General features: G+C 29.8%; 1 protein-coding gene across 2 annotated transcripts in view; it reads right to left on the bottom strand.

Annotated features, from left to right (window-relative positions):
- Window positions 1-21,033, bottom strand: part of LOC139492225 (uncharacterized) — a 30,051-nt gene extending 9,018 nt beyond the window's left edge. The window contains exons 1-4 of one of the 2 annotated variants that reach the window (XM_071280410.1): window positions 20,626-21,025; window positions 11,827-11,862; window positions 7,834-7,884; window positions 5,895-6,109 (exon numbers count right to left, since the gene is read on the bottom strand). In XM_071280410.1, coding sequence (XP_071136511.1) covers window positions 5,895-6,109; window positions 7,834-7,884; window positions 11,827-11,862; window positions 20,626-20,692 — 369 coding nt within the window. In that variant the 5' untranslated portion in view covers window positions 20,693-21,025. Of the gene's footprint in view, window positions 1-5,894; window positions 6,110-7,833; window positions 7,885-11,826; window positions 11,863-20,625 lie in introns of both variants that reach the window. The other variant, XM_071280411.1, reaches the window with a different exon arrangement.
- Window positions 21,034-21,675: the final 642 nt, after the last annotated feature.

The following is a 21,675-nucleotide window of genomic DNA, read 5'->3' as shown; positions in this document are numbered from 1 at the left end:
ATATATGGTTATCTGTAACAAAAGGAAATTATAGCTGAAGTCATCCCACACCTTAACGTTGACCAGATCATAATACCACACATCTAAGATAGATTATATTTACTGAATATTGTCCTTGAAGTGGTATATTCAAATAGATACCAGCTCTAACTTCACCAAATATACCAATACCAATACCATCGTATGTTATTGTCAACTATATCTGTGTTCTTTTGAAATGTTAGCTTGATTTACCAAAAAATATTGCTTTGAAAAATCTGCACAAAATATAACTAAACATCATTGTATCCAAAAGATAACTTTTTTTTAAAATGTAAAATTTAACAGCAAATTAATCTTTAATAAATTACGAACTGGTTTAAATATTACATTGGTTACAACAAATGCTGTCATTTTCAAGTTTAAAAGAACTACTATTTCAAATGTGAAATAAATCGTGTAATTTTACTCCACTGTCATCATACAGCAACAAGTGTGGTTAAGACGCTGTAAACAACGTTATAATAAAGCAATGTGAGAATGCATGGGTACATGAAAACCGATTAAAAAAAAAACCTAACAAAATTATTCAAAATATCTAAAAATTTTACTTTTACAAAACATTTCTAATAATAACCGGATCTATTTCACGCATTCACGCATTACTGTGTGTTCCGGATCTTCTTTTAATCCTGTTCAACACTTAGATTGGTTATTTTATAAACCATTTAGTTTATTCTGTTACTACTTTTTGTTATCTCTATGGCTTTGATCTATCATTGTGTTTACCTTATTTGCAGGTTATTGCTTTTTGTGCGTCGCTTTTATTCGGGTTATTTCAATTTCATTATTGGTCATTGCACACCAGTATACTTATATCTAGGAGATTTTATCTCTATTATTCTATATTACACAGTTTTCATTATTAATAACTCTACAGGAATACGTTTTTATTGATAATCTATTAAAAGAGAGTAATAACTATAGCTGTGTATATTTGTCTCATTCTTAACCATAACGTGATCGCGTGGTTGAATCATTGATAAACAAAAACGTCATCTGAAGAACCTCATTTCTTTTGATTTTTCTGATCTGTCGATGATAACAGCAAATTGGCAACATCTATGTAGTATTTTGATTATATCTTGCTGCTGTGTCATAGATCATCCTTCTGCTAGACAATTTAGACAAATGAACTGATTTTATTTTGTTAAATAAATGTTATAAACAACAGAAATAATAGTTCATCCGATTCGCTCCCTTGTTTTTAATCAGACCAGAGACGTAAACATAAAAGAAATTAAATGAAAATTTTACGATCATCTGAATCGGATAAGTCAATTTCATTCAAGAGAAGGATGGGGCAATTTTCAACATGGTTTGATATTGATCTCAACGAAATATGGAATAAGAATTGTACCTATAGAGTTACATGTAAAAGATAGATCAATTCAACAAAGTGATAACTGATCTTCTGAGGAATATTTGGTTTTCAATGTTATTCAATTTCGCGTTGGATTTTGCCTTCCAACTGATTCAATTTGATCGCCACTGATGTGTCTTATGTAGACAAACGCGTGTTTGGTGTACCAATATCTAAACTTAGCATCTTTAATGATATTGATACATTATGAGAAAATAACAAAACATTTTTAATGAAATAAAATGCACCGAAAAAACTGCTAATGCTGGTTGAATGACGTCAGCGACACAGTGAAAGCTTGCTTAACTTATATACTAGTCAAATGTTTTTTCTAATTTTAGCAATTAATAGTCGGCAGCAAAGTTTCAATTGCTACGTTCTATATTAATCACAAACTTGCATTTTGATGTGGTTTTTGATACATGTGGCTATTTAAACAACTTTTAGTAGGTGCTCCTCTATATGACCAGTATTCGATGGATATAACTATTGTGTTATTGCGTCTTCAACTCTTAATATTTGGACTTTAAACATCTTTTTTAATGTCTTGCGCGTTGCGTTGGAAATAACAACCTTATTGTTATTTACAGTAAAATGAAAAAAATACCGAACATTCCCATGTTTTATAGTGTAGTGTAACGTTAAAGTAATCTTCTTTTCGCCAGCTATAACGAACATAAATACAACAACACATAAATAGGATAAGTGTGCCTACAGGTGTAGCAGCCTTTCGAATATAAACAGTAGTTCCCTGGCAGATCCTGTATATTAACAGGTAACAGCCTTCGCTTACACCTAAAATGACTAATTTGATATATATATTAAGTGCAACGGCTGCATTATAATTATTTGTATCTCGTCAAATTAAAGTAGATAGAACCTATGCGTTCAAGGTCTGCACCAAAATGGAAAATTGTAAATAAGGACTCCACGACGTACGTGTTTTAGGTTAACAAAAAATGATACTGTTTTATGTTCCTTGTATTGTTTTATGATTTCTTTAGATTCTTTCAACTACAATCATTTGCAGGACATGAAACTGAACATTATTATGATCAGTTAATACTGTTAAAATGTAGCTCTTCGTTATCTTAATTATTTTGAATCCGAAGTTGTAAACGTTTGATTTGTAACATAAAGGTTTGCGTGTTTAGATACAATCGGAAATTTAACATTCTGGTATAAATGTATCAGATAAGAAAACCAGCATTATCATAAAGCGAATTCAAATTAATGGACTTGAATTTGCAGCAATTTAGTTAGAGCATATTCCTTTTATTATATTCTAAATGCATTTTTCTTAATATTTTTTTCTATTTGTCTAGCGTATGTATAACACTTTAAAATAAGCAAAATGGGTGCGGATTACATAAATACCAAAACTGTATAGCATAAAGCAATTAAAAATATTATGTTCGCTTGTAGTCCATCAAAACTAGTTAAGTGTTAAACAAAACGTATATTCGAGAATTCATCAAACAGAACTTAATAAATCGAATTCCTAATAAAAGAATTCACGATGTCATCGTGACTATAATTGCAATGTCAGATGTATTGACCTCGTTGTACAATTCAAAATAAAAAATATCGCTGTTGTAAAAGTTCGATATAGTGCCAAACATAAATAAGGTCAAAATATGTGTTTTACCTATCTAAATACATTATAATGTAATAACCTTGACATATAGCATTTTCACTCCTTTCCTTTGATATTTCTTACACAAGTTAAAACCTTAATCGGCAAATAAACTTTTAACTCTGACTGCTTTATAGTGTTTTTTTATTTGCATTTACAACTTATTACTTTTACTGGTAAGTATCTTTTTGACAATATCCCTTTCACGTGGCTCGGTACTTATACATCCTATTATTGCGTTATTGTGCCCTGGTAATTTTTTGAAATCTTTTCTTTCGTGCTAATGTGCTTTGTTTATATTTCTTTTTGCTTACATTGGTGACATATATACCTGTTTTTATAGTGATTAAGATTATACAATGTTGACTACTGTGTCTCATTTTTTCTTTCTTCATATTTTTACCTATAATGTCTGTTTGTTTTGTTCACACATCGTTGTCAGTATAATGGAATTTTATGTGACTGTCATAGAAATGAGAGGTTAAGCTAGCTATAAAACCAGGTTTATTCTACCATTTTCCACTTAAGAAAATGTCTCTTGGTGTGTTTGAGCTTTTGATTTTGTCATTTACCCTGGGACTTTTTATTTAGAATTTTCATCGGAGTTCGTTATTTGTGTTATTTTTCTTTTTACTATAAATTTATTATATATCATATATCAAAACAAAGCTTTTGGATATAATAATAACAAAATGTGATATATAGTAACTTGAAAAGAAGATAGACAAACGCAAATTTACGACTGTATATCAGTTAAGAAATTGGGTTCATGTATATAATCTTTAAGAAAAAAAACAATCCAAAACAGTACCTCGGTGTTGACATGAATATCAGTTATATGGTAATTTTTATAAATTAACTGTTTGCAATAGTATGAATTATTCGAATTACTTAGGATTTTCTTATCCCAGGTATAGATTATCTCAGTCGTATTTGGCACAACTTTTTGGAATTTTGGGTGCTCAATGCTCTTCATCTTCATACACGTTTAGCTTTTTAACTATTTTGATCTGAGCGTCACTGTTGAGTCATATATACGCGAAACGTGTGTTTGGCGTACCAAATTATAAGCCTGATACCTTTGATAACTACTGCAACAGTGGGAGCAACAGCCTAACATTTGTAAATTTACCTTTATTCAAAGGTATTTGTTTTTTTACATGTTTGTAAATTATTGGTTACAGTTTATTTTACTTAAATTGATAAATGTTACTGCTTTGGAGATTGTAAATACCGTGTTCTGTACATTTTACATGAAAACAATTATAAGTTTATCTAAGATAGAATGAAGCAGGTTCTGAACCGTCTATTCAATCAAAAAAAGTATTCTATATTTATAAGAATCAGACATTATGTGAATTAAAACATTTCATATTCAGTAAAATATGTGTAAAATTGCAATATATGTTTGTAGGAAGTTTCCATGGGGGAGATAATAACTTTTCTTTCAAAAAGTCTTTATTCAAAAGAATAATATTTTAGGTTATCTCCCCTGAAAACTTATCAATAGCATATTGTTATTTCACACATATTTTACTGAATATATGATGTTTTATTTAAAATGATATCTGATTCTTATAAATATAGAATACTTTTAGAAAGAAAAACTATATGAAAGCTTAGTTTGGACAATTTTATAGCAATTCAAAATAAACAGTTCCTCTTCAGCATGGAAATGACTATAATATAACTATACAAACTGATAAACTAATTTTGTCACAACATCATTAAAGTGGAGTTAAAGTCTTATAGGATTGTAAGTATATTTTATTTTATCACCTTGCACTTTCACATTTTGACTGAACAATTTGTTCAATATTCTGACCAGTTGAACAATTTGGTTTAATAAAACAAATTGCAATTTGGTCATTATATTGAATGAGTTGCAATTGGTGGAGAGCAACACTAACAGTCAAGTCACTGTAATAACTTTTAGATGAGCCCGTATGTAAGTTTAATCTGCCTGACCTGCTTTTAATGATGAGTTTATTACAAATTGTCCTCAAAGTGCGGTATTTTGGCTATTTTTATCTTACTGCTATTCCCGTTTTCAAAGGTTTCATTGTATAAAGGAAAATTACTGATCGACTAACTTCTTGTGATTCAATACTTTACAATATTTTGAATGTTTTGAAATACTAAGGCTTTTCTACCTCAGGCATTGATCACCTTTGCTGTTTTTGGCAAAACTTTTAGGAATTTTGGTTCTCAATGCTCTTCAACTTTGTTCTTTATTTTGGCCTTTTTAACTTTTTTGGATTCGAGCGTCACTGATGAGTCTTTTGCAGACGACACGCGCGTCTGGCGTATATACTAAATTTAGTCCTGTAATCTATGATGAGTTTATTTACGTGATTACAAGTGTCGAAGGCCCTGCAGTTTCCTATCGTATTTACTTTATCGTCCTTAAGTCTCTGGCGAATAGTTGTTTAAGTCACATTCATATCACATCTTCTTATTCGTATACATGTTTTTAAAAACTATTTTTAAGACTGCTTAATGAATTTAAGGCTTAATGGAACTATCAAAGTAACTACTCCCCGTCAATAAAACAATGAAATCAATATTACTAAATCAATTATTCCACCTTAAACATACACTCGAAACATACATTCCAAAGAGCTTTAGAAATAAAACAAAACAAGATACGATCATCAAACTTAAAAAGGGAAATTAAAAAACAACGAAAACATTGAATACAAAATACTTGGCTGTTGCATCTTGGAATAAGTTTCTTTTTTTTTCTCAATACAAAGTTGTGCTTGTAAAAAAGTAATGTTGCAGTAAATTCATTCTTTGACATATTCCCTATTTCCATTCTCATTTTTTTTGTAATATTAAACAACATAGACTCACCAATTCTTGTATCAAATCACTTAAAGTTTTCAAATCTTCTAATCCATTGTTTCCGGACGATCGTTCTTCTAAAGATTCACTAGGTGATAAATCAAAATTTCCTATACCATAGTTATTAAAATCTGAATTTTGCAGTAATATCTTTTTAAGTAATAACTGATCATTTTGATTGTTTTTCGACAAATCTGTGGGTGGTCCAGACCGTTTTCCATTTCCTGAAACAGATACAAAATTATCAATTCAAAGGGAGAAACACATCAAAACTCTACATTTAACAAGTGGTACACGAAAACAAAAAGGGCCTAACAAGTCGTCCTAGTTGGCTTATAATTAAAACAAATCCGGGTGATGTTGCAATAAAGTTTTGATATGATTTATTAATGTATATTCCTTTACATTTAGAGAGATTACACACATGTGTTTCTTTAAAATCTGTCAAGTGTGCACATACACACAGTCGCGTAAAAATATACATACTTTCTATCTCTATCATACCTTATTTGGAAACATCTTAATCAATGTATCGTTAGTTCAGACGCTAAGGTAGAACGGCCGAATAAAAAAAGATAAAAAAAAGTATTACTAGTAGTCTTTATATATGTTAGCGGCAATAAGTGAAATTAGGCATTAAGCTTAAATCCTAGGCAATAAGCTAACGCATAGGCATTAAGTCATTGCCTGACATTTCTAGGCATTAAGCCTTTTTACTGAAATCTGATGATGATTATTCATCCTATTGCCGAACATAATTTTAGTCAATAAGTGAACTCTGGAATTTTTGCATGTTTGGTGATTTATTCTTGATATAAAGTCGTTTCTTAGTTATATTTCTAAAATTACATGTATTCATTTGAAAGATCTTCAAATTTAGAAAGTTTATTAAGTAATTTTAGCAGTTAAAAAACAGAATTAACTCATACTTTTTTCATATTTTTGTAGTATTACAAAATATTAGAAAAGATTTCAAAAAGTGATTGTATCCAAATAAAAAAGAGTGAAATTCGATAAAATAATAATAATGTTTGTTTGAAAATTTTTACACTTCACTAATCGAGCTCACACCATTTTCTAATTTTTTTTATTGGATGAGATAAGATAAGATCAAGATTATTTTGTTAAAGTGTCACATATTGATTTGACAAATAAATATAATATACAAGTTGAATAGTAAATTTCCTATGTTAACAGTTCCACAACTTGTAATAAAAAAATGATTTTAACACAAATTTCTTTAAAGTTTTCACATTTCTAAAGTATTATTTGATGCGTTTTCATATAAATAACATATTTTATTAGTGATTTTATTTGATCGAAGTAGTCTAAGGGTTAGGACATGTCCTAAGACCAACTTCGGTCGATTTCTTTCCTAAGTGGGTTCATCAAACATGTCGCAATTTATGAAAAACCCTAGGAATTGTCCTAACTGTAATAAAATACCAATTCAGGTGTCCTAAGATGGTCTCAGAATGGTTCTAACTTAAGATGGTTATTTTTATAAACAAATATGGCCTGTATTGGTTGCATTTAATATATAGAGCTACAATTTGATGTTAAACATTTTCGAAGAAATAATGTATAAAAGATAAGAAGTGTAGCTGTACAATTTTACGAATCACAACTAACTACGCTTTGTTCTTTACTTAACAGGTTTACTATGTGTGAACACGTTCATATAATATCTAGCACATTATAAAGTTTGTGCATTTCTACAATATTAAAAACATATTGCCAGCGAAATCAGATAAAATTGCTTCAGAAAAATCTTTGACTCTATGTTGCTTGTATGTTGTGTTTAGAAAATACTGTCAAGGAAAAGTGTGTCAACAAATGCGATACAGTTAGAAGCTGCTTCATGATTCAAATGAGGTCTGCGATTAAATCAGAATTTTTAGATAATTTACACATGAAATAATTAAATTAACGAGTACAATTTGCTTACCACCATAGCATGCATGTATAGCCCATCGCCCACGACATTTGTTGGTGAAACCTGAAATTAAAATAAAACATCTAATCAAACTAATTCGCATAGAAAATCAATCACTTCTACTTCGGGTTATACCAGATTCGGTGGTCTCAAGCTATCTAACTAGCCTCGTAACCATTATTTCATTGGCGCAAGCTTATGCTTGGTACATTAAAGTTTGTCAAGTCAGGTTTATGGCCTCTTGGGTGACATGGTCATTGTTAGACATAGATTTCCTCATTATTATCAGGTTGATGTTAGATCACCATCCAACTACTTCAAATTCATTATTTGTCGTTGGATACCAATTTTCGTGGATTCCGTTGTTACCCAGGAACAACGGATTTCAATGTCCAACGAATAAAACTTTATCTATAGTAATGTATGCAGACTATTGCAAAACCACGAAATCAAAGTGTTTCTCAATCCACGAAAATTGGTTCACATGTAAATAAATGAATCCACATTATATATTTTAGAGAAAAAACAACTCAAATGAATAAAACATAAATCGCTAGATTACAAACAGATTTTATCAGAAACAAAACCTATTTCTAACAACTTTTCGGACACACGATTTGTTTTTATACATCAAAAATAAGAGCCTGATAAAGTTATTGTAGAACTTAAAACCAAGACAAACGCGGATTATATTTAAACGAATGTAGTGTTAACGAATACCATCTATAGATTCAACAAATAGTTTACATGTTACATGGATTTATTTAGATTCGAAAAGAAATTGATTTATGTACTAATACATACACGTTCAAAATATCAAACGGTGTTAAAGGTTTCAATGATAGATGAATGTGTTATATCGATTTCTGTACTTAGATTATAAAAACAAGATATTTACTGGTTTAATTCCATATCAAAGCTTGACAAGGTATCATTATGGCATGTCTAATAGTAGGGTCTGGTTGATACTAAAATTAAACCTTATTATATATATCATCAAGTTTCAATCTCTTGAAAACTAGATTCAAGTTTAATCTGCATTAGTAAAGAAATGAAGAATTTAAATAATGATAAAAATAATTAGAGTAAAAGCTTGCATTTCCAATTTTTTATGTACTTTTTCATTTTAAAATTAAAGCCATAAACTGCTAAACAAAACAAATGGCTTCTTTTTAAAAAAATGTTATGACTGAACACAAAAACATATTTGATGAGACTTGTTTAAACTGATAAGGTGATCTTACTGCCGAAAGCATGAGAAAGTGTAATACATTTCTTGAAAGTTCAAATAAAATTGTTTACAGTGCAATTTGATAAATAATTGTTTTGATCATATAATAAAAACAAGACAAGACAATTGAATAATGAACACCAGTCTGGAATCAATAAAACAGTAAAGAAAACTTTAATATAGAAAGAAAATAAGATCAGTGTTGGGAAAATAATGCCGATACGGATTTGAAAGATTGCTTTTTATGAAATTTCACAAAAAAATATTGCAAACTGTCTATACAGAGTTCTAATAGATTTTCCATTAAATCACAAAAAGGGCAAAAAAGTTGGGATACTTTGAGTTATCTACATTGATTTAAAGTCGATGAAAAACTGACAAATTCCATGGCTTTAAACGAAAAAAAAGACTAACAGCAGTATACGAAATGCATCATAGACAACTAAAGACTTAGCAACAAGAATTATCAATATCCGGGGTGATGTCAGGTCCTCGGAAAGGGTAAACAATTTCTGCTCCATATGTGGCACCCATTGTGGTGTACAAATAAGGTAAACAGTTTAAATCTGAGATGTCAAATACAATAAGGGGGTTGCATTATTGTAACGACAATCGGAACATATCCGTCGTTATGAAATGTTGAAAGAATGTTTCTTCAAAATTTATTTAAATCTTTTCCAGGTTATTGGCGATAACAGATCGACAAATTGTATCTACACTTTTTTGTTGTTGTTGGAGACTTTGTGATGCGTACTTTGTGTTTTTTATGTGTCCTTAGTATATTGTCTCAATAACTTTCACCCAACCTCTACTTTCAATGTGTTGTATTCTTCTTCTTTTACTATACAATGTTAACTCGCCGATGATAGGGTACACTATGAATAATTTGTATAAGTATAAGTAATTCGTTTTTTGTCACATATATTTCTAGAAAACGAATTAAAGCACCAAAGGCATGCAGTAATCAGTGGAATGGTATGTATTGAATATTTATATTCAACAATATCAAATGCTTGGTTTTGATTAGTAGAAGTACAAACATGAATGTATTATTTAACAGTATTATATATAGTAACAAAAACAAACAAGGAGAAAAAGGTTAGGATGACAATATAAATGAATATTGATTAAATTTTGAAGCTTATTAACGTCTGTAGTTGTCACTTTAATATTGAAATGTTAGAGGTCATTATATTATTATGTGACAAAGCTCGCAGCTAAAAAAAAGTTGTTAAATGCATACTTTAAGACACAAAAAAACAATACTTGAATTTGAAGTCTACATTATTAAATGCGCAATATTAAAAAAAAAAAGTAGATAAAAAATGTAACACATGCCTAATTTCAGCAAAATTATAAACTAGATACAAATTTTTCATTGAATCAAAGTATCTTCAATAAAGAGACGCTTTACACCGACAAATATAGTAAAAATGTCATCAGCATGCTTAAGAATAACAATTCTATTAAAATACTACATGTTTACGACATTTGCTTAAATTAATCCGGTGCGATTAAGGGCTTGACATAATGATATCTGTCTATTATTGATGACCATATTTTGACACCTAGATGCCTCCTGATATTTTTAATAAATGGCTCAAAAGTAAATGTAACAAACCTCATGTTATTCCAATTCAATATGAATGAAAAGTTTTGAAATTTAAATTTGATGATATTATTATTATTATTATTATTATTATTATTATTATTATTATTATTATTATTATTATTATTATTATTATTATTATTATTATTATTATTATTATTATTATTATTATTATTATTATTATTATTATTATTATTATTATTATTATTATCATGTATTATTATTATTGTTATTTCTACTAACAATTTTGACAGAACAATAAAAACTTTGAAATATTAGTTGTTATTGACAGATTTTATAAAAAAAAAATAATTATTTACCCCAAAATATTAGGAAATCATTATTTTTTAGAATAGTTAGGATGTACTTTTGTTCTTATTTCATATGTCTTTTTTAATTTTTTTTTTCAGAGATATATCTCATACAACAGATTTATCAAAATTGAAAACAGTTTTGGTATATACTGATAAACTGTTCAACATTCATAAATAGATATTTCCATATGCAAGCATAATACAAAGTATGAATAGTGCCTGGGAAGTTCAATATATAAATATAATGCGTTATATGCTATATGCAGAAGCGGACATGAATGCGTTGCCGGGAAAAATATAGCTGAGATCAAGTGACATTTGAACCATGTGAGCAACTAATTTGTCTATATAAATAAATGCTAAAATATACCAATTGAATGATTTGTTTTTTTTAAAATTGACAAAGTTGAATAATTGAAAAGACAATTATCTTTTTCAAACCTTTAACAGACAATTACTTGCTTGAAATGATTGATATTTTCAAATCGAAAGGTTTTTCCCATTTTTTTTTTTAAATCTACTGGAAAAAGCAGTTCATTACACAACAATAATAGTTTTCATTTTTTGAACGAGATTCGCCTAATTAGTATGCTCACAGGTCAGTATCACTGAATCGCTTTAAGTCGTTCTGTAAATGACTCTCTTTCCGTCAGCTTATTTTTGCTGATTGCTATCAACAAATATTTATAAAGCATCTGGGACATTTTTAGTGAAACAGAATCTAAATAGTTAGTCGCATTAATAATGAAAAACTAACAATTGCGGTCAATATGATATTTTTTTCTTGTATAAAAGGCTCAGAAAAAAAGTATTTACGAACGACTCAAATACCTTAATGCGCATATACTCACCCGGAAGTAAGTCAATATCTTGGTCAAGTCTTTCACCTTTAATGGACATCATATTGTCCATAAATTATTTCAAAGAAATAGATAATCATATAAGGCTTAACACCTCCGGATAACATAAAAAACATTATTCATGATAATAAAGCAAGTAACAAAATGATCGCATACCTGCAGACTTAGGATGAAATCATATCAATAATATTGTTACATAAACATATATGCGTATTTTGTGTTTACCGTTCTGTGCTGCTTGTAAGGGATGAGTGAATTAAATGAATAAGGGTTTGCTACTTTTTTCATGATTCGAAATGGAAAAAAAAACGTGTATAGTGCAGACTGTCACCCCTGAATGAACAGGTGATCAGAATACTTTACCTTTCAAGAACAGCTCGTAGTTAGATTTGATTCCTGAATTATAAATATAATAATAATGAATTTTAAATCTAACTACAAACCTTGTTGGTTTATGAATCGTGTTTGTACAGTAACCACAAAATATAAGCCGCTGCCAGCAGAGTTGCGTTCATGTGTTGTTGGTAACTGCATATTGGATATGCGTCATTTTAGAAAATAGATTTACGACGTGTTTGAACGTCTTGGTTATATAAGGAATTCTTATCTTCCATAAAGATGAATATCAATAAGGAATAATCTTAATCTATCAATAGATATATATAGATATATGTGTTGCTTTAAACGGTTTTCGGTTTCTGATTTGTTTAATAAACGTTAATTTGTTCTTTCAACCGGTTACAAATTAGTTGGAAACAGAAACATGTGTAAGATTTGTTTCTTCAAAAACCAAAATCGGTTTTCTGAATTGATGAATCTCCTCGTGTGGACTGTTTAAAAAGCTAAAATCTAAACTTTACAATTAATTAAACATTAGTTTCCTAATATTCCGATACCAACAATTGATATGTAAATTTTTATCCATTTTCGTGTTATGTTTAGCTTGTTTTCAGGTTTATGGAATCCACTGTACATGTTGCTTTTCATTTTTGTTTTTATCATATCAAAGACAAATAATCAGAGAAAAATGGTAACCAGCTTGCATCACCTGCATCACTTTTTCTAAATGTGGCACCGGCGTGTTGCCCTTGGCAATTTTAATCCGATTAAAACCTTCTTATTTGATGTCGTATATTGCGATAAAAATAATGGAATTATATATTTAAAGTTAATTGACGTGAAAAATGGAAATACAAGAGAAAGAATTGTCTTATTATTTTATTTTGTTCACAAGGAATTAAGCTAATAAGTAACAACGGACCAATGTCTACTATGAAATTATATGGTATAAACATTTACTGGTGTTATAATATACCAACTGTTTTATTAAATTTCTGACTTGATTGTCATTGAAGAGGCTGTTAAGACCTAATTCATTTATTCTTCCGGCAATTTTTCCACGTTTCAATCAGTTTTGACGAGCAAAATTCCATCTAAATTGCTATGTTTCCGTCGTCACAGAGCCCTCTGCTCTTCCGTTAGTCAATGTGGTAATAAAAATATTGCTGATTTCATTGGCGTAGTAATAGGATATAAATGGTTGATTCACATTAAAGTGATTTTCATATCTCCGGCAAGATAGAACCGCTATTACTTATATTGTATAGTTTTGTTACTCAATTGTATTTCTATTTAAACCCGGTCGTCGTTCTTGCGACAAGATAATCACTATGTTATTCTATTATTTGGTGAAATGGCATCGCTACATTGTCTGGCAATCGGATCGTGACGAATCAAAAATGAAGTGTCTGTTGACACTTCCTTTTTCTTCATCATCAATTTCAATACGGATCAGTCTGAAGGTCAATTAGTTGGTCCCTTATTTTTGTATAATACGCTGAATAATTCCATAAATATCGTTTTGGGTTGTCTGGATTTTATTTTCTATCATTAGTGGCAAAGTGTAAATATACAGAAATATGATCTTAAGCCAGTTAGTAACTGTGATGTCATCGCATCAGAATGGACATCAAACTAAAGATGTTTGTTAAAGATGATTGATGTTTTATTTGATAAACACGTTTTAAACATACTGATTTATGTTCCCCAATAGAGTAAAATATCAATAGATAATTTTTTTTGTTGTTGAATAATTTGATGATGATATCATAATGCAGATCTTTGACTCACTGAAAAAGTAATTTGCATTACAGTAGTGTAGACAGTGATTTTTAATAAATAATGTCAAAAAGGCCTGAAAAATCCATAAACATGATATTAAGTCGATGAGTTGACATGCAAAAATCATTTAGTAAACATACAGATTATATTACCTTCACGTTCTATATAGATACCTTTGAGCGTTTGTTTTTGTCAGGTCTCCCAGGATTCCCCCTTTGTTAATTTACCTTTGAGTTCAGGGTTTTTTATTTACTTTTTATCCCCTTTGGTAAGGGTATCTTAATTTTCGTTGTTAATCATCCTTTTTTATGTTGTTTTAATTCTCTTTCGAACTTAATGAGATATTTGATATGTTTTAAAATTTATTTTTAAAAGATCAGTTGTGTACAGCTAGAAATGACTTGAGGACTCTTAAAGCTCAAATCAATGAAGTACCAATACATATACACCAAGAAAGGAAAAAGAAAAGATAAATGTTTATATTGCTTATAACACTGATAAAAATTGTATCAATTGATATAGTTTTAGTCTTTATTTTTATCTAAATGTCGAATGAAACTAAAACTAAACAATATGTTTGTTTTCCCGATATCAATAATTCAATCAATTGATTCTTTATATAAAAAAGAAGATATGGTATGATTGCCAATGAGATAACTATCCACAAAAGACCAAAATGACACAGACATTAACAACTATAGGTCACCGTACGGCCTTCAACAATGAGCAAAGCCCATACCGCATATTATGTTTGTCATTAGCATATCATTTACATTTGTTTATAAGATTTTTCTCTCCAGTGATTGTTTCAATGGAATATGATATGTAACATTTATCGAGATTTATAAAATTACAGTCATTAACCTTAACACTTCCAGAAAAAAACCGTGATACCTTATAATGCTACTGCTTCTATTTAAAACACTACACTGTTTGCTATCATGATAATTATATATGACTAACATGCAGATCTCTGATTCACATGATGATATATCTTTTCTCAAAGCAATAACTTTGATAGTTTATGTGTCTGTTTCTTAGAAAGCGAAATTGCTCCATTCAACAGTGGCTGATAAACTTTAAATATTGCTCAATGTTTAAAAAAAAAATGCTCATAAATCAATACTAAAGTGGATTGGAACTCAATAGATTATATATTGATAGTTTTGTAAATTTAGAAAACCCTATTGTTGCAAATTTTCCAGGACAACTTGATAATCGATATTTTATTTTCAGAGTCAGAAGTCGTTACACGGAAAAACTTAAGATTGAGAAGCATGAACTATACCAAAAAAACGGAGATAGATACATCATATCTGCTTCACTTGTTACACCCTGTAGTGAGAAATATTAGGTATATGTTGGTGGTAAGGCTTCACGGCATAGTTCATTTATTTTTTGATACATATCTCCGTCATTTTTTTATTTCCGATTCTTAAACCATATGCAATTCAAAATTTTCTAACCAAACAATAACAAAATGTGAAATGAACATTAGACGTATCAAGTGACTAAGAATTTACGAAACGAGACCGACCGAAAAAGCAAACAAAAACATTAAAAAATTGAAATATATAATATACACAATACAGAACAATAAAGCAAAAACAACACTGGCCTCACTAAAAGACCGCAGATAAATGCAGTTGTTCAGCATGGTTAGTACTTCCTATTTGAGTCATTGTTATGGTTCAGCTATGTGGCCGTACACAGCTTACTCTTAAATGCTTATCTGTTATTTTTTTATATAAAAAGACGATTAATTATGTCATTTTTATTTAATTATTACATAATTTGTCTTTGATAACATACTTTTCGTTTCAAATTTAAGCATTTAATAGCGTGACCTAGACCAGTGAACACAGATACCTCCACCTTTTTCAGTCTAATCATGAAAGATACCAGTACACCAGAAACGCGTTTCGTCTACAATAGACTCATCTGTGACGTTAAGAAAAAACAAAAATAAAAGACTAAATAAAGTACTACGTTGACAGTAATTGAGCACCCAAAAACTCAGAAAGGTTTTGCCAAATACAGCGACAAAAAGTAATAAAACAGCACTTTAAAAATGTCATACGTCCATACGTCTTTACGAAGGGATTTCCAAGATTTTCCTCATCAGGAACTCTCAAAGGCGAGATCGAGGTATTTAAGTCAATGTCTTCTCTAATGTGTTACGTTTTTGTCAGATAGCAATTTGCCTTTGTTTTATTATATTCTTCTATTCGTTTTTGACAGAATCTTTCTATACAAAGGAGTAAGTTCAGTAAGGGTCGTATTTTGCCCCGATTATAAATTTCAATGTTACAAGATAAAATATGTTCTAAGGTGGCCTGAAGACATGTGAATTTTTTTGTGTCAAGACTTCATTCTAAAGCGTTGATTTTTACATCCAAGAAGGTCAAGGTTTTTGATTTTGGCGAAATTTGAAAATCGGCCGGATTTCAACCAAATTTAGGACCAGGAAACATAGAGCGCAATCGTCAATAAACTAAATATTCAAGTGAAACATGTAAAATGACTTTACAAACATTATTTTATAAGATCTGTTTTGTCGACGTATGCGCTCTATATTTCCTGTCAAAATATCAATAGCAATTCACCCATTTTCATTTTTTCGTGTAAAATTAAAATGAGTACTATATGTGACGACATGAACAATACATGTATTAATCATATGTAGAAGGCTTATAACTTGATACGCCAGACGCGCGCTTCATTTAACTAAGACTCATCAGTGACGTTCATATCAAAATAGCTAGAAAGACAAACAAGTTCAAAATTATAGAGCATTGAGGACTCAAAATTCCAAATATTTGTGGAAAATACGGCTACAGTAATCTATGCCTTGAATAAGGAAATCCTTAGTATTTCGAATAATTTTGCACTTTTGCAAACAGTAAATTTATGAAAATGACCATAACATTGATATTCATGTCAACACTGAAATGTTGACTACAGGTACGTAATATTTCAGCAAAAAGCTTATTTCCTATCTTGTCACTGTATAAGCTATGATCCACTGTTATATTGATAAATCCTAGTTTGAAATTAACGCTCAAAAAGGGACCATTTTTCGTACGCCTTTAAAACTATAATACAGTCATATAGACTAAGTGATCGATTATACCTTTCGCCGTCAGATCAGGATTACTACTGGGATATATTGTTGAAGTTCATATGTTTTAATGACGTCTAAATATATGTCGTGTGTGCCAAAAAGCTTTTCGTAGAATGATTACAACTTTACTAATTCTTGGTTTAATTCCTTCCGTCTTAGCAGCAAGTCTTTTTTTAGAAAAATCATGATAGGAATGCAAGCCCAGGAATATCATTAGGGTGAAATGTACTGTATATGCATACGCTGCTAGACTGTTTCTACAAAGATATGGAAAGTGGACATTCGGGAAGCAGTAAGGGGACAATCGGGAAGCAATTAGGGGACAATCGGGAAGAAGTTATCTCTCGTCGTAAATTTTGTTTTCAACCGACCATTAACATTCCCACATATGTATTTGTTGTATAACAAAAACAATATTCAGCAACAAAAAGCGTTTTACCATAGAAGTTTTCCTTCTAAAAGCCAAACTTTATTGAATATTTTCACGACTACATTAATAAATTAAATGATCATCGTTATAGTTTAAACGTATTTAAGCTATAGAAAAGACACTAAGATTTAAACAATAGCAAATAAGCAGAACAATTGAATATACACAGTCAATGGAATAATAATTGAATGTCATCATTACCAAGGTCAGAGTAGAAAATCACAACTAAATTTGACAGCTAATTAGCCAAACAGACTGCTAAATAGAATAATTCATTTTCTCGCTTTTAACAAATACCTTTTAATCTAATATTAGCATTGTACGACATTTTGGTGTAATTGCAATATGTAATCTGAACCAAAATATTAACAGCTTTGGCACAATTTTCAATATTTCAAATTGTGATTTAAAAAAAAGGTAGAGGCATATACTTAATGTTATTCTGCTTCATATTACAATATAACGATCAGAAATGATTGTGTAAAATGGCAAGTGAATGTTTAATTTGTCGATATTGAAAACGCAACAGTGTGATAACAAAATTAAATGGCGCTAATTCAATTTCAGTTAGATCTCAGTGGCGTTCGAGGCATCATACTAGGAAATAAAAGAATAAAACCAGAAAGGATAAACAATATAGCCAATCCCGGGCAAGAAGTCAGAGCTATGCACGAAGGAGATACATTTCTCAAATTTTAATGATAACCTATCTTTATCACTATAACGTTCATAAATACAATATCCATATTGTGATGCTTGTACAGAAACAGGAAACGAGAACAAATTGATTGAAATCAAAAACGAAACTTTTGATCATGGGATATAATGTTCAGGGTATCAATTTTGTCAAATATGATATAATTTCTCAGGAAAATTAGAACTGTTCAGATGTTTTACTCTCCAATGATTTATGTTACGTGCATCTTCATCGAGACCAGTGTCTTTAATTATCTTACGCAACGAATAAACATTCATTTTGCCCCAGGAACCAGTAGATATTTATTTTAAGTGAACACACCGTCAAAATATATAGTTCGAAAATAACAAGTACACGTAAGAAGGTGCAAATTCAAAACGTGAAGTCAAAAAAATCTTTCATTATTTTTCCGACTTTCAATACTTACATCCACGTATTATTTTAATTTAGATGACAGTTGCCTAATTAGAAATACCACATTTCCTTATTTTTTATATTATAAAGACATCTTTTAGTTATCTCTTTTCTCTCTTGTATTCTCTTTACGTTTATATTCACCAGCTTTGTTATCGACAAGTTTGTTTGCATATCAACATTTCACTCACAATGTTTTGAAAAACATCCTCAAAAAAGCTGTTAGAGCACTAGAATAGGTATTGGTAAGTGCACTTGTTCAATCTATGCTGAATATTTTGTTTACCTAAAGTTTTCCATTTCATCTTGATATATTTTAATTTTACTTTGGTTGCTGTCTCTCATATTTTTTTTCGTTCGTTATGTTGTCATAAATCGGGCCTTCGGTTATTTTCATTGAATTTTTTTACAATTTGATATATCGAAGTGTTTTGTATCTGACTTTTGAATTAACTGTTGTAGTCAAATTATATTAGCTAATACTTGCATCATTTTGTCTCTGTTGAACAGTTGTAACATTTGCATTGATACATAATATATACTAATCAAATGGTTAATGAATTGGTTGAAATTAACAAAATTTAATCTGGAAGAAATCATATAAACCTGAACAGCAAAAAAATATGTGCGACTTAAAATTGTAAGATGAATTCGCTATATTTAGATTTTGTTGGCTTCGAATTGACCTTTTCTTTTATAACTCCATGTGCCACTGTTTTGTTATTACCCTGTCAAGTGTAGTCAATATTTTTATCGTTTAAATCTTTGTATTCGTTTTTATTTGCTTTAATAACATGCGGAACCATTTTCCATCTTACACATAGAGAAATTTAGTTCGACCTTTTTTTAATCGTTTTTGAACAGAGCCTCGTAGATACTGATTTTGTAGACGAGACGAGCGTCTGGCGCACACAACTTCAATCTGTTTATATATAATAAATTTATTATTAAGCATAGAACTTGTTCTTGTTTGACATCGAATCAAATTGTTTCAAAAATTTTGAGCAACGTTTAGGAAGGGAAATTTTGATTGGTTTACATATTTGTATTTGAATATATCTTGATATTTACAGGCACGAATATGACAAGATACTGCAAATATAGACCCACCTTAAAAAAAATTCATTATTTATATTTAGAGCATAAACACAATACCAAGAAATATTTAAAAGAAAAACGATGTCGGGATATCTTGCTTTGTGCTTTGTATTTCCACGTTAATATCTGGAATAATTTGAATTTAACTTTGATATAAAACTCATTATTAAAAGTTCGTATCGCCAATCATCCGTTCTGGAAAGTAATGGAATCTGATTAAATAGTGTAATTAAATCGTACTTATTGATACATATCTTTTATCAATTGATTGATTGAAACTAATTACAAAATGAACAATCTTGTGAATAACTCCAAATGAAATGAACACAAATAGTTCAGATTTGTTTCAATCCTCGTAATACTTATTGACTGGTGAGAAAATAAAGTTTGTTTCCAGTAATGAAATCTCTTCATATTGATCATCAGAAAATCAAAAGTCAAATAGACATGTCTCATTGGCAATCATACCACATCTTCTTTTTTTGTATTGACTTAACAAGAAAGCTATAAGGTAAATACTAACTACTACCCTTATATAGAACACTGTTAGTTGTGAACGCTCTAAAAATAAATAAGAAATAAGTATTTAGTTAGCACCTAAGTTTTCCATTAGCTTAGTACGTTAGAGTAACTTAATACAACATAAAAATGACATATAAAGTTATGTTTTAAGCGTGGAATATGAATAAAAACATTATCTGATTAAGTAATAGTAAATCTGAATCTCGTTAAAAGAATACGAAAAAGACACAACTAGCGTTAATGTATTTAAAGTAACTAAAATACTTAAATAAGAAACAATTTTAAAGCATACAACCTAAATGAAAAATATTAACATTCAAGGTATGATGTTCCTATATAAAAGACCGTTTCTTTTCTTTACATTCAGTCATTAAAATATCTTACCTGACGATGTTGACGAAAAATATGTTACAATAATTGCAATTAGCCACCAGGTATTTGTAACTTTCATCTCCTGTTAAATCCCAAGTTCTAAAATTCTTTTCTTATTCCAATTCTATATAACGTTAAGTTCACAAGAATATTAAATGTTTATTGAATCTCGTGTAAAGTGAAATAATGTTTGAAACCAATCTGCTATAATCTATAAGTCTCACGCCTCCACCATGGACCAGCTATAGAGAGTTAAGGTATTGGTTATTAGTCAGATCTAGAACTGCCCAGTATTAGTTAAACAAAGTAACCCCAAGTTTACGTCAATATAAAGATAAAAAATGGTTTATACTGTAGAATATATGTGAACTATATTTGATGTCGCAATACCCCGTGTGGAAAATAGATTTGACATTGTTAGGTGGCTATTGAGAATTGTTTATGTATATAATTAGTATATGTTCCTACTGAATAGTACTATTGGATGAACAATTGAGGGAGGAGACAGCTCGTCAACTCTGTCAAGAGGAATAATTCAATAACAGATATTATTTCATTTGTAATTATGAACAAATCACCGTTAAATTAACTTTATCCTTGGTGAATAACCTGGTACTGCTACATAAAGGTTTTGTCTTGGAACTTGGCGTATTAATTATACATCTACTATTAACCTTTAAAAAGTGAACTGTTATTTCTCATCACTAGGTGAATTATTTTAGGGTCATAGTTTGGACGATCTTAGGTGGGAGAAACTCTTTCCTGTTTCATTACATTCTTTTTTTATTGTTAGTATACCATGACGTCACTTGTAAGGGATTGGTGTTCTTCGATTTTCATACTGAAAATAAGAGTCATATCAAGAATAAGATACAACTGAAAGTAAACACGAATATGAATAAAAGGAGATATTGGGTATATATCAATGCGACAGAAACGAACCTAAAAAATATCCAAAGTATATTTAGAAGAAAATATACAATCAATGTTCAATCGTTTGATGTGCTTGAGCTTTTGATTTTGCCGTCTGATAAAGGATTTTCCGCTTAGAAGTTTCCTTGG

This window comes from Mytilus edulis, chromosome 10, assembly GCF_963676685.1.
Source record: "Mytilus edulis chromosome 10, xbMytEdul2.2, whole genome shotgun sequence".
Classification (NCBI taxonomy): domain Eukaryota; kingdom Metazoa; phylum Mollusca; class Bivalvia; order Mytilida; family Mytilidae; genus Mytilus; species Mytilus edulis.
The sequence above is the reverse complement of the archived record's forward strand: the minus strand, read 5'-3'. Positions and strand labels throughout refer to the sequence as shown.